This window comes from Phoenix dactylifera, chromosome 5 (assembly GCF_051530095.1).
Source record: "Phoenix dactylifera cultivar Ajwa chromosome 5, Ajwa_hap1_PhDact_Kaust_v1.1, whole genome shotgun sequence".
NCBI lineage: Eukaryota > Viridiplantae > Streptophyta > Magnoliopsida > Arecales > Arecaceae > Phoenix > Phoenix dactylifera.
In genome coordinates, this window is record NC_143194.1 from 26,881,964 (window position 1) to 26,897,278 (window position 15,315).

A 15,315-nucleotide genomic window follows, 5' to 3' on the forward strand; every position below is an offset into this window, starting at 1 on the left:
CATTGGCAATATCTACACTGAATTGGGTGCCTGCATGCTTCTAGCGGACCGTATATCTTGATTCCAGATTATGTGTTTGAGATGTATGTTTGCAAGATATCTCTGCATGGATTTATTGTGCATCTGTATGACATGCATAATGCATAAATATGTAGAAAAGGTACCCAATGCGAGTAATTAGATTAGATGTCCTTGATCCCAACACATGTATACATTTGGACATCTGTTCGCTAGTACCCATAATGAGGGTGCTGAGGGAGGAGGGAGGAGGGACGGACAGACAGACGACATGGCTTCACTGCAGTGTTGATATGAGGAAATTACAATAAAGCACTGTTTTGAACCAAGATACCAAATTATCTGACCCTTCTCTTACAGAATCTAGTTTACTTAAACCAAGGGCTTTGATTAGTGAATTAAAATGCCAAACCTAAATGATAAAACCAAAGAGCTTTTTGACTACTTTCACGAGTGCATTTATGCAGCCTGATTAACATCCAAAGACAAACTACTAAGAATATAATTAACATGTCATAAAGCCTTAGATCAAATGAAAAATGCATAATGGATCACAGTTATTGGCAGTAGAAGGCTAGTTTCATCTTTAGTGGTAGAATTAGTTTCGCATGCTGCAGATTGAAATTTTCTTGGCTACTGAGGTAATCTAACATTCAGATAATATTAATGCACAAATAATGTGACTTAGGACTTCTTGGACATTGTTAGGCATTAACTACTTGTATAATCGACCAGTTCAATAATTTAATGGTTACAGCCCAGCTTATTCTACTCCATGCAGTAAATCACAAAGTTTAATGGACCATACACGAGAGATAACTGATTGCTCACTTGCAGAATTTAAAGTAATGAAAAATATCCATTGTTAATTTGCTTCCATTATCTAAAGTAAATGTCAAGCAGGCAAGGAAACCCCGTCCATGGGGATCATGGTGCTATTCACTCTATCTCCGGCTTTTCTAGCCTGAAAAAAAAAGTACAACAAACTTAGATGCTGCTAATGAAAATAACATGCAGAATAAAACTGTAAGAGGATCGAGACGGAGGGGAAAAAAAGTGACACTGATAGAATTCTAGCCATTTCTAGGAACAAATATCTAGAAACATTCATGTAGAATAGCAGGCTATATTTCAACATTAGTTAATTTCATCACATATATATATGCATCTTTTAGCTCAACATACAACTTCAAAATTTTTCTTCTTCCCCCCTTGTTGAATGCATGCATTTGAATTCCATTCAAAATTAGCTAAAACTAAGCATCTCCATGTAAAGTTAGTGCAGCAAAGAAACTTACTTCCTTCTCCCAATTGGTAAATATCATAATGAGTCCATAGAAAAGGTCTTGAACGAAAAGAGCACATATTATTCCGATCCAAAGGCCCTGTTCATCACAATTGTGAATATCATGATTTTGTATACACCCCATCTTCTGACACTAACTGCATGGGAAATAAAAAAACAATAATAACAACTAAATTGAAGGAGATCCACCTTCCCCCCCATATGAACCACAAAAGCTAAAAGAACAGAAGTAGGGATGCCCACAATATAGAAAGCTCCAAGATTAATAACAGCACCAATTTTCTGCCAACCACAGCCTCTGGTAGTACCTAAAAACTCAAATCTTCATCAAAAGAACTGTTTTAAGATGCTCAAAAGATATAGATATCTTATAGTGAAGAAATACCAAAAATTTGGACTACTGACTTCTTTAGTAAAAATATATATTAGATGTAAATGTAAGCTAGGCGACATCTAAATGCAAAGTTCGTACCTGAAAGCACACATTGGGCACCATCAATCAAGTGGCTTAATGCAAGCAATGGCATCATAGATGCCACACTTTTCACAACTTCCTGTTCATTGCTATATACTTTTCCCCAAACATTACGCACCAAAATAATAGCTAATCCTGTTATCAAACTTTCTGCAGTGACAAGGCATAACATGACACGTACTGCCAAGCGTGCAGCCTGTGGATGATTGGCACCCAATTCATTTGATACACGTGTGCTGCAAAGACATATGAGAACACGTAAGGATTTTCCTTCCATAATAATACATGAAATAATCAAAGCGACTATTTTCAAGACATAATCAAAACAACCAACCTTATAGCATTACTGAGACCGAGAGAGATCATGAATACAATTGAGGAAGTATTGAGGCTGAGGACATTGAATACGTTTAGTTTCAAAAATATGTTTAACATTGATATCTATTTAAAATTTGAGTAGTTAGTAATCAGTGGTAGATCTTAAAGTAATCATTTTCTATGATACCTTAAAAATAGATAGAAGAAATTCTACACTCACCAAATAGATAGAACCGACGTTTCTAGCTTTGGATTTGGTAAAATCCCAGAAAGAATTACAAGCATCTCAAATGACCAAAACTCCAAGCTGCCGCAAATCAACAAAGCACTAAAATTAATTGAGGGTAAGCTTCCATGTTGCTCAAAGAACAATGATTTTATGTACCAAAAACAAAAAAAGAGCCATGATTTTAATAGGCCTACTGCTAACTTTAAAGAACAATGTTTTCTGCTTTGCAGTCTGAGACATGGATTTAAAATACTGAAGGCAGTCTTGAGAAGATAATACTGACTTGATGAGTGCATAAAAAAGAATATCTTATGTTTAGTATAAATGCTTCAGAAGAAAACTTACGCTTACCAAATCATAATAGCTGGTGGAATAGCTAGTTTTATGAAGTTGCAAATATTATGCACCACCTTTCTCGAGAAGCCGGTCCAAGTCGTTTGACAGGCAGGGGATAACCTGATATAAACTGCCAGTAGCATCACATTAAACCCGTAAGATATAGAAATTGCCAAAGCTGCACCTTTGGTGCCGAGGCCGATTTTGATCACCAGAGCCCAGCAAAGAAGAATGTGAAGCAAAGCTATGAGCCCTGAGCTTAACATTTGGGGGTAGACGATGTTTTGGTTTTGCAGGAACTTAACATGGCACTGAAGGAGGCCGTATCCAAAAAGAGCTGGGATCAACCACTGAGCATATAATCCAGCTTCCTTTGATATCTCTGGGTCTTGCCTCAGTGCTATAAGAATGTGGCTTGTGTAGTTCCACATGAATGCAATGGGAATGCCTACAAGCATAACAACCAGCATAGCTGCCTGCTTATGTATGCCAAGCATATAATTCTGCTTTGCTCCAAAAGCTTGGCCACATAAGGTATCAAGCGCACTCACCATTCCAAACTAGTCAATGACAAAGAGGAAGTAGTGGTTAGAATCTCATAAAAAAAATCTGCATTGCAGAGTCCATCTGTGAAGGGAGAGGGATGTCTCTCTGTTTATCCTACAAATGTAATTTTTAGATATTCAAGACAATCTCTTTTTGGGTAACCATGTAAGAAACTCGGCATGCATTGCATTTTGGAGATAACTAATCTCTCTTTGTGGGATGGTGGTGGATGTTAGGGGGTTAACAACCATAATGAACTAGGATGTGAGCTCCGGATCAGTGGTGGCAATGGTGAAAGCAACCCGTAGGTCAAACTAAAAATTAGAAATTCTTCCAAGTATAAATTTTCAGGTTTCTGGGCCAATTATATAAGGCCTAAAGGATGCTCTGCTATTTGGAACAAAATCTGTATTCAAGGTAAAAAAATTCAATTTCAGTTTTCCTGGCTGGTGGATAATGGTTTATCCATAAATGTTTGGACCGACCCTTGAATTTCTAACATTCCTTTGGGTCTCTATCCTTCTCTTACAAATACTACATTTGATCTTGACCGTTTCTCTATGGCTGATTTTATTGAATCTGCTTCCACTCGGAACAGTGGGCTTTCGGAAAAAAATTTTGTAATGTTGCCAGGATGACCAAGATAACTTCAGTTCCTGTAGCGCATGATGATTGGTCCTATAAGCTCGATTGAGCATTTACTAGATCTCAATCTGTTTTAACTAAGGATTTTGGTCATGTAATCCAAGGGAAGGTGTTCACTTCTTCTGCTGCTCGGTTTACATGGCTTTGGAGGTTGACTGTACCAATAAGGGTTAAATATTTTTGCTGGAAGCTTCAATGGTTGAAGCTACCTTGCAAAGACCTATTGGTCAGAAGAGGTAATTTACCTAGTTCATCTATTGATTGTGATATTTGTATCGACTGTGAGGAGGATGATCAACATGCTATTATCAGCTGCAGTTTTGCCGTCCAGTGTTGGTCACTTTTGGCTGATTCTACTTGTCAGCCTAATTCTTTAGCAAATTCCATGGTGGAGAATTGGTCTCAAGCAGCTACTGCTTATATGGGTTGACTTAATTGGAATGATAGGAATATGAGAGTGTTTACAACAGCAGCATTCGACACCATTTGCTTTGGTCAGATTCTGTTTGAATTTTCTGCAAGATATGTTCTCCAACTCTTCGCTTCTTAATTCACAAGTTAAAGACGCTCGATCAAGGATCTGGGGTAGGCATATGCTGTGTTATCAGCAATCTTCATCTCAACATTGTATCTCCTGGCTGCCCCCTCCCATAATCCCATTGGAGTCCTTTTGGTGAACTTTGAAGGTGCTGAGGATGGGATTTTGTTAGAAGCCAAGCCTTTACGACTATGTATATCTTTGTTATGCTCTAGTTTTTCTTCTTATGCTTAGAGGTTGTATACTAGACTTGTTGAACTGTAACATTCTGTAATTTGATGTTATCATGCTCCCTTGAGCTTTCACCAAAATATATATATATAAGAAAAAAATTCAGATTGTTCAAGTAAACAAGAGGATATATATATATATATATATATATATATATATATATATATAGTCAAAAGGTGAGCAAAAAATATTATATAGAATTTATAACAATCTAGAATCTCATCCAAAAAAGCTAGCCAGAAAGTGTTATTTGGGTTCATTGGTCCTATATAAGTAAGTACCCAAGGGCTACCCAGTGCGTACGTTATATGGGATTAAACACATGCTCGCACGGTCCTCACAAACTTCCCCATTTAAATTCTGACATCTTCACTAATTTAAAGGTTCAAATCTATTCAAATTTAATTACAAATGCCACGATCAACTCGTGGTAAGCCAAAATGGGGCTATGCTATATTATCCCCTTATCCATATAAGCCATATGTTGTATCCGCTCTGATACCATTTGTAACAATTCAGAATTTTACCTAAAAAGACTAGTCAAAAAGTATTATTTGTATTCAATAGCGTTATATAGGTATCTAAGGTCTATCTAGTGTATGGTCAATGTAAGACTAAATACATACCTACATGGGTCCTCACAACTCACTGCATAGGTCCGCTTTAAATGGATGGGACCTAGCTTTCACAGCTTGAACCATTTCGAGGCCATTCACAGCACCCAACTCGACAACCATCACTTTCTATTATCATTAGTTTGTTAACTTAGGCCAGTCCTCCTCCCAATAGCTTAAGCTTTTGGCCTCTTTATTGAGGGATAGCAGGATTGAGGAGGATTGGTTGGGTCAAGTAGGACCCGGGCCATGGATGGGCCCTCCTTTCTTAAGTAGGAGCCAATAATGATAAAGATGTCACAAGATTGAGTGGGAGAGATTGTCATAGTCCCACATTGACTAATCAAAGGGGTGCCTCATAGGTTTATTAGCCTAGGCTTATCCTGCTCCCAACGGTTTAAGCTTTTAGGCGATGAGTCCATGACAAGTTATAGGCAGTTTGATCATTTTAAAGAAATAAGAAAGATTTTCAAAGAAAGTGACATCCATGACCGTCCTAAATGGTGTAGATTGCTTCTTTTCCAATGCCTACTTTTTGGCAGGGTTGCATTCGAATATGAAATTTCCTCCCAGACCTATGTCATGATTGTTTGACGAAAAAAGCTCTGATCCCAGTTTGGGACTTCCTCTTCATGCGACTCCCGCGAAGCGAATGAAGGGAAGCTCCCTGAGCTCTCTCCTTTATCAGTTGTTGATGGAAGCTTGCCCCCCCGGGCCTGGAGCCTTGCCCACCCGAATGTGAAGGACGTTTTTCTTTAGGACCGGCTATAGTATAGATATAGGTTCTCGGCTAAAGCTAGCTCGGGCTCCTTCTCGCCTATACGGAATCTTGGGAGGGACACTTTCCAATATTTTCGGAGATCCACGGAAGATGCCATAATGCCTTTCAAATCCTCCTAGCTTCATGTATGGGGAATATACAATTCACATGTAGCATGAACTCATCCCATTTGGGATATAAAATATTAAGCATGGCACAACCGTCGTCACCTTGCCGTCCCTACTTGGGTTACAAGCCTACACTATCGAGCTCGGTGTATATTTAGTTCCACATCAGCTATGCACTGCATAGATCTTAGGTATTTATACAGACCAAAGAATCCAAATAATATATTCCGGCTAGTTTTTTTTAGTGAGGTCTTAAATTGTTACAAATAATATCAGAGCAGATCCAACCTATCCCCATATGGACTGGGGACACTGCTGCATGAGCTCATTTAGACAGACCACGAGCTAATCAAGGTATTTATGATTGAATGATTGGATTTGAACAGGTTTGGATCTTTAGCCTGGTGAGGATACTATATATGGCTTATATGGAAAGAGCATATGACGACTAATGCGGGTATATGTTTAGTCCCACATCAGCTGTACACTATAGGTTTATCTTGGAAACTTATTTGAGGTCAAGAAATTTAAATAATACATTTCGGCTAATCTTTTTCGGTATAGTTCTGAATTACAAAATTAATATGCAATCTAGTCGAGAGAAATCCTGAATTTCTTAGGTGACAAGTAAATTTCTATTTTTAAATTAGGATGGACCCCAAAGAATAAGAAACCATGTGTAATTACACCGTCAATACAAACAGAAGGGTGGAGAATAAGGACAGACAAATTCAAAGGATGGTAAAGTTATGTTGGTCATGTAAGACGAATTTTCTATTTAAGGATGATATCTAGTGGGCAAGTTCCAATTTAAAGGGTCCTTCCACATTGACAAAAGGTTGATGCACATATAATATTTTGGTGTGCTGCACCACTGCGACAACATCAGGCGCTGATAATGAAGCATATATCAAAAACTGATGGCTAGTGACAACTTGGTCTTGTAAAGTTAACCATGTTGTTGTAGGGAAAAGAAGAACACTGATGGGTTTTATTTGAGTTTCAAAACTGAAAAAAAAATTGTCTTTATCAGTTCAGCTAATTAGGTGCCTATATGATTTTAGTTGTTCATTCTTTAGATAGAACTCAATCAATGAAATATCTTAAATTTCCAAATTAATGAAACAAATCAAAATGCTCTCATCCCTGATGCATCGCATATAAGTGAACTAAAGAACTCAGGGTGATGAGATTTTAGCATTACAATCTTTCATAATTAATTAGTTGATGAATAAGCTAGAAAACCCAAGGACAATTTAGAATTTAACTTCTTTCTATTGCGAAATATTAAGTTAATAAAAAAATACCAAAATGGTTAATCGATGAAGTAGTTGGTTTTACAAAGTAAAATCCTCAGGGACAAACCACGCACAGAATCTCAGAGGAGATTAAAACTTGTGGCTGCATATATATCATCAGATTAATATCTAAACCTTCAAAAGGAAATAATTAGTGTTTTATGGACTAAATCTTTTCATAGATATTTTGAACCGAATTAAGTAGCCTGAGTTTATGCATATCGAGTTGGATTGATTAATTGACGGGGACATAATGAAACATATTAAACAGAAGTCATTTGCTGGATTATTTCCAATGAGTTTCTCAAAGATTGTTGAAGGCCAAGAGAAGCCATTTCCATTTTGATGTAATGGAAATGACAGTGACGCTCTTCCTCAAATAAATGTTTCAAGAATCACAAGCAAAAGGTCGAACATTAGAAATGGCAAACAAATATGAAATGGAATACGAAAATTCATCATAAAATGTATGTAGACATGCAGCAATGTGGTGATACGTGTAGCCCAATCATGGTTACCCAAAGAACATTCTCCTATCAAAGAAGTGCAGTTTGAGTCCCTTTCTTACCAATCGGATAGAACAAAGCCAATGCTATGATAGATAAAATAGAAATCTTTCAAGAGAGGGAGGGAGGGAGGGAGGGAGTCCCATATACCATGAGGCAGAATCCAGTAACCGAAGTGAAAGAAGCAGCCATGGAGGTACCGGCGAGGGGCAGCTCCCCAAGATGGCCTACAAACATCACTGATATCGCTTGAAGAACGTACTGCATGAGGTTGGTCCCAATGAGAGGTCCTGCCAACGATAGTTGCTTCGTCAATTCTGCCACCACCTCTTCCCTCCCCATTGTTGCCTTCTATCCCCGCTCCACCACCCTCCTCCAAACTCTCACCAAAGCTAGAGAGAGAGAGAGAGAGAGAGAGGGCACCCTCAAAAATCTCACCAAAGCGAGGGGGCGGGGGGGTTGTAACCAAGAGGACTTTTGGTTGGGCTTGGACACGAGTAGAGCTGATCACGAGTCTTCTGGCCCGCCCAGCCCGTCCAGCCCGGCCCAAAATTTTTCGGGCTTGGGCATTAAAAAAAGGCCCATGGGTCGGGCCTGGGCAAGAAAAACGGCTTGACCAAAAAAATCGGGCTGGGCCTGGTCGGGCCATTCTGGCCAATTTTCTGATTCCAAACAAAAAAAAATCGGGCTTGTCGGGTCGGGCCTATCGGGTCGGGTCGGGCTAGACGGGCCTAGAACCAGATTTATAAAGTCGGATCGGGTTTGGACAAAAATTTAAGCCCGACAGTCGGGCCGGGCCGGGCCGGGCCTGGGCATAGCCATCGGGCGTAATTTCTGCTGTAGAGCCCGACCCGAGCTCGGCCCGGCCCGGATTTTGATCAGCTCTAGACACGAGTCAAGGAGCATGCAAGGACTGGAACAAAAACTTCAACCACAGAGTTGAGCAAAAGGCGTGTCAGTAGACGGCAGAGGCTGTGCCTGTTGGAAAAAACTTAAATGCGCACGCGGCATGAACGCAAGGACTGGAACAAAAACTTTAACCACAGAGCTAAGCAAAAGGCGTGTCAGTAGACGGCAGAGGCTGCGCCTGTTGGAAAAAACTTAAATGTGCACGCGGCCAAATCTCGGGCCGCGTGCGCGTTTGAGAAAAAGGAAACTCCAGCAGGCTTCCGCGTTTAAAATCGGGTTATTTGGATTTGAGCCGGGGACCATGCGCCTCGTGGCTCTAATTGGCCGGTCATGCACGTGCGCATTTGAGAACAGCGTTTCACTTGGGGGGGGTGGGTCGTAACCAAAAGGACTTTTGGTTGGGCTTGGACACGAGTAGAGCTGATCACGAGCCTTCTGGCCCGTCCAGCCCAGCCCAGAATTTTCGGGCTTGGGCATTAAAAAAAGGCCCATGGGTCGGGCCTGGGCAAGAAAAGCGGCCCGACCAAAAAAATCGGGCCGGGCCTGGTCGGGCCATTCTGGCCAATTTCCTGATTCCAAACAAAGAAAAAATCGGGCTTGTCGGGTCGGGCCTATCGGGTCGGGCCGGGCTAGACGGGCCTAGAACCAGATTTATAAAGTCGGGTCGGGTTTGGACAAAAATTTAAGCCCGATAGTCGGGCCGGGCCGGGGCATAGCCATCGGGCCTAATTTCTGCTGTAGAGCTCGGCCCGAGCTCGGCCCGGCCCGGATTTTGATCAGCTCGAGACACGAGTCAAGGAGCATGCAAGGACTGGAACAAAAACTTCAACCACAGAGTTGAGCAAAAGGCGTGTCAGTAGACGGCAGAGGCTGTGCCTATTGGGAAAAACTTAAATGCGCACGCGGCCCGAATGCAAGGACTGGAACAAAAACTTCAACCACAGAGCTGAGCAAAAGGCGTGTCAGTAGACGGCAGAGGCTGCACCTGTTGGGAAAAACTTAAATGCGCACGCGGCCAAATCTCGGGCCGCATGCGCGTTTGAGAAAAAGGAAACTCCAGCAGGCTTCCGCGTTTAAAATCGGGTTATTTGGATTTGAGCCGGGGACCATGCGCCTCGTGGCTCTAATTGGCCGGTCATGCACGTGCGCATTTGAGAACAGCGTTTCACTGGGGGGGGGGGGGGTCGTAACCAAAAGGACTTTTGGTTGGGCTTGGACACGAGTAGAGCTGATCACGAGCCTTCTGGCCCGCCCAGCCCGTCCAGCCCGGCCCGGAATTTTTCGGGCTTGGGCATTAAAAAAAGGCCCATGGGTCGGGCTTGGGCAAGAAAAGCGGCCCGACCAAAAAAATCGGGCCGGGCCTGGTCGGGCCATTCTGGCCAATTTCCTGATTCCAAACAAAGAAAAAATCGGGCTTGTCGGGTCGGGCCTATCGGGTCGGGCCGGGCTAGACGGGCCTAGAACCAGATTTATAAAGTCGGGTCGGATTTGGACAAAAATTTAAGCCCGACAGTCGGGCCGGGCCGGGGCATAGCCATCGGGCCTAATTTCTGCTGTAGAGCTCGGCCCGAGCTCGGCCCGGCCCGGATTTTGATCAGCTCGAGACATGAGTCAAGGAGCATGCAAGGACTGGAACAAAAACTTCAACCACAGAGTTGAGAAAAGGGGTGTCAGTAGACGGCAGAGGCTGTGCCTGTTGGGAAAAACTTAAATGCGCACGCGGTCCGAATACAAGGACTGGAACAAAAACTTCAACCACAGAGCTGAGCAAAAGGCGTGTCAGTAGACGGCAGAGGCTGCACCTGTTGGGAAAAACTTAAATGCGCACGCGGCCAAATCTCGGGCCGCATGCGCGTTTGAGAAAAAGGAAACTCCAGCAGGCTTCCGCGTTTAAAATCGGGTTATTTGGATTTGAGCCGGGGGCCATGCGCCTCGTGGCTCTAATTGGCCGGTCATGCACGTGCGCGTTTGAGAACAGCGTTTCACTGGGGGGGGGGGTTGTAACCAAGAGGACTTTTGGTTGGGCTTGGACACGAGTAGAGCTGATCACGAGCCTTCTGGCCCGCCCAGCCCGTCCAGCCCGGCCCGGAATTTTCGGGCTTGGGCATTAAAAAAAGGCCCATGGGTCGGGCCTGGGCAAGAAAAGCGGCCCGACCAAAAAAATCGGGCCGGGCCTGGTCGGGCCATTCTGGCCAATTTCCTGATTCCAAACAAAGAAAAAATCGGGCTTGTCGGGTCGGGCCTATCGGGTCGGGCCGGGCTAGACGGGCCTAGAACCAGATTTATAAAGTCGGGTCGGGTTTGGACAAAAATTTAAGCCCGACAGTCGGGCCGGGCCGGGGCATAGCCATCGGGCCTAATTTCTGCTGTAGAGCTCGGCCCGAGCTCGGCCCGGCCCGGATTTTGATCACCTCGAGACATGAGTCAAGGAGCATGCAAGGACTGGAACAAAAACTTCAACCACAGAGTTGAGCAAAAGGCGTGTCAGTAGACGGCAGAGGCTGTGCCTGTTGGAAAAAACTTAAATGCGCACGCGGCCCGAATGCAAGGACTGGAACAAAAACTTCAACCACAGAGCTGAGCAAAAGGCGTGTCAGTAGACGGCAGAGGCTGCACCTGTTGGGAAAAACTTAAATGCGCATGCGGCCAAATCTCGGGCCGCATGCGCGTTTGAGAAAAAGGAAACTCCAGCAGGCTTCCGCGTTTAAAATCGGGTTATTTGGATTTGAGCCGGGGACCATGCGCCTCGTGGCTCTAATTGGCCGGTCATGCACGTGCGCGTTTGAGAACAGCGTTTCACTGGGGGGGTTGGGTTGTAACCAAGAGGACTTTTGGTTGGGCTTGGACACGAGTAGAGCTGATCACGAGCCTTCTGGCCCGCCCAGCCCGTCCAGCCCGTCCAGCCCGGCCCGGAATTTTTCGGGCTTGGGCATTAAAAAAAGGCTCATGGGTCGAGCCTGGGCAAGAAAAGCGGCCCGACCAAAAAAATCGGGCCGGGCCTGGTTGGGCCATTCTGGCCAATTTTCTGATTCCAAATAAAGAAAAAATCGGGCTTGTCGGGTCGGGCCGGGCTAGACGGGCCTAGAACCAGATTTATAAAGTCGGGTCGGATTTGGACAAAAATTTAAGCCCGACAGTCGGGCCGGGCCGGGGCATAGCCATCGGGCCTAATTTCTGCTGTAGAGCCCGGCCCGAGCTCGGCCTGGCCCGGATTTTGATCAGCTCTAGACACGAGTCAAGGAGCATGCAAGGACTGGAACAAAAACTTCAACCACAGGGTTGAGCAAAAGGCGTGTCAGTAGACGGCAGAGGCTGTGCCTGTTGGAAAAAACTTAAATGCGCACGCGACCCGAATGCAAGGACTGGAACAAAAACTTCAACCACAGAGCTGAGCAAAAGGCGTGTCAGTAGACGGCAGAGGCTGCGCCTGTTGGAAAAAACTTAAATGCGCACGCGGCCAAATCTCGGGCCGCATGCGCATTTGAGAAAAAGGAAACTCCAGTAGGCTTCCGCGTTTAAAATCAGGTTATTTGGATTTGAGCCGGGGACCATGCATCTCGTGGCTCTAATTGGCCGGTCATGCACGTGCGCATTTGAGAACAGCATTTCACTGGGGCAAAATGGTAATTTTGCCCCTAATCATATATCCCGATGTATACCCTTCAATTTCATCTCTTTCAGAACACGAAAAATTAGGAAAAAATATGAAAAAAAAATTGGAGAAAAGTTCTTCCTCCTTCTAGCCACTTGTGATTTTTATTCTTGCTCTTTTATATTTTATTTTATTCTTTTACTTTCGTTCTTTGCTGGATCTGCAAGTCCAATCGGGTTCGCTTTGACTTCTTTCAAGACGTGCCGAAGAAGAAGTTGTAAAGTCGTTGTAGCTCAGAGGAGGATTGCCGGGAGACCCGTACGTGGGGGGCAAATACTTCTTTGGGACAACGTCTACGCGCTTCGATCTGTCTTCAATCAGGCTACTTTCTTCTAACTTTATTTTTAATTTAATATTAGTAGATCTGTAGGATTTGAAATTTTATGATATAAATTTATTAAATGCATAGATTTATTTTGTGCTAGAATAGATTTATTTTGCATTAAAATAGAATTATTTGGATGCCGAATGATATATATATATATGTATATATTATTTTTTTAAGATTTTTCTTTAATTACATTTATAGATTTATTTATTTATTTAGATAATATATTGCTAACATTGCCGCCCAAAAAAATATTAGGCAAAAAACAAAGTTGATGAATATGGTAAACAATTATCCAACCCATATTCGAATATCCATTTCTATTGATAACTTTGTTTAATTTTAAAATTTTTTTACATATATATTCTTCTAAATATTTAAATTTATATAAATATTTTTTTAAAATTTATATTTATATATATATATTCTCATAAAATACTTATTTTATATATATATATATATATATTTTGCGTATATGTATTTATGTTATTTAACACCGTTAAAAAAAATAGTAGTTTAAAATTAAAATAACAAAAATACTCTTAATAAATATATATGTAAAAAAAAATTTATAAGAATATACATATAAGATGAGATGGCTGCTATGATGATATGAAAAAAACTGTAATGGGCATAAGACCCGGACAATTGGTTCATGGAAATGGACGGGAAAATACTGTACGCTCTGGTACGAAGTCTATATGATATGACCTGATGGAATTGCTATGGAAGGTGTAGTTGTTGGCTTTGGAAAGTAGTCCAACTTTGGTCTATAACCTATGCCTATAAGCATGATTAGGATGGCTATGTGGGAGTCGTCGCACTATCTTAAAATCGTTGACAAATACAAAATAAAAATTTCACAAAAGCACTTAAGCTCACTTATATACACAAACATAATGTTAATGACATGAGGCAAATTACTTATGACGGAATATTAGCTTAGCTCCCAAAGGATAATTCTAGTGGTGTCAGTTATATATATATATATATATATATATATATATATATATATATATATATATATATATATATGATATATATAAGCGATTAATATACGAATCTATCCGGATATGGATAGAGATTGTCCCATCAGAAAAGCAAGCTAATATGAAGAGAGAGGTAAAAGTGGACCGAATATTATACGTCCGGATCTGTTTTTGTATCCGAATCTATTTAGATATGGATAAAAATTTGAGCATCCAATTAATATCCGTATGTTTTTGTCAGTTTTCTGCAATGGAATTGGATTTTGGAAGATGGTCTGAGAATCTTTTTGTCCTAGAGGGGAGCTGGGAGACACCAAGTTCAGTCCAATCAGCCATATAGATAAAAAATAGTGTGATATGAAATTTGGCTTGTAGACCGACTTTGTAAATCATGGGTCATCTGTTCTGACTGGAAGTCAATTGCAAGTCTTTCGAGTCATGGGTCACCCAGCACCTCATAATTATGATATGACCAAATTAGGTTTGTCCAATTCCTTTTCCAAAAGTATAAAGAGTGTGGACCCGTTTCCAGATCCAAACAAAAAACTGGATCTAGTCGAAATCACTCAGAACCCAACATAATCCGATCCATTTGCATCCCTATCCGCCCTCCAATAATACTCATGTCATTAAAAAAATTAGTGATTTAAAATTAAAATAACGAAATTCTTAATAGATAAACATACAAATTTTTTTTATAAAGTATAGATATAAATAGCAATTTTTGAGAATATTTATGTAAACAAGTTCTAAGTGAAGTGAGATGGCGCCGTAACGACGGAAAAAACTCAAACAGACGGAGGAAGCCTCATCTTGGTGGCCTCCGGTTCTTTGCATCCGATCCGCCGGCCCTGCTGCCTCTTTTGCATGGAGATGGAAGGTTTTTTTTTTGCTAGAACATGAAGAGCTAGCCGTTCTCGGGCATCGCTACTGGTGTTAATTTGATCGTTGTTATAGTAGTGTAATGGGCATAAGACTCGGATCATTGGTTCATGAAAATGGACAGCAAAATACTGCATGCTCTGGTACAAAGTCTATATGATATGACCTGATGGAATTGCTATGGAAGGTGTAGTTGTCAGCTGTGGAAAGTAGTCCAACTTTGGTCTATAGCCTATGCCTCTATGCATGGTTAGGATGGCTATGTGGGAGTCGCACTATCTTAAAATCTTTGACAAACACAAAATAAAAATTTTACAAATACACTTAAGCTCACTTATATACACAAACATAATGTTAATGACATGAGTCAAATTACTTATGACAGAATATTAGCTTAGCTCACAAAGGATAATCCTAGCGGAGTTAGTTTTATATATATATATATATATATATATATATATATATATAAAAGATTAATATCCGAATCTATCCGGATATGGATAAAAGCTGTCCCATCGGAAAAGAAAGCTGATATGAAGATAAGGGTGAAAGTGGACCGGTTAATATTCGTCCGGATTTGTTTTTGTATCAGAATTTATTTAGATAT

The 15,315-nt window shown here is 41.4% G+C and overlaps 1 protein-coding gene across 1 annotated transcript; it reads right to left on the reverse strand.

Moving 5' to 3' along the window:
• Nucleotides 1-834: 834 nt before the first annotated feature.
• Nucleotides 835-8,335, reverse strand: LOC103722864 (protein DETOXIFICATION 16-like). The gene is made up of 8 exons (XM_039128642.3): nucleotides 8,099-8,335; nucleotides 2,698-3,242; nucleotides 2,338-2,424; nucleotides 2,134-2,190; nucleotides 1,797-2,035; nucleotides 1,514-1,632; nucleotides 1,317-1,403; nucleotides 835-982 (listed from the first exon to the last, which is right to left on the reverse strand). Exons 1-8 carry the CDS (start codon nucleotides 8,288-8,290, stop codon nucleotides 914-916), a joined length of 1,395 nt encoding a protein of 464 aa, XP_038984570.3. The 5' UTR covers nucleotides 8,291-8,335; the 3' UTR covers nucleotides 835-913.
• Nucleotides 8,336-15,315: the final 6,980 nt, after the last annotated feature.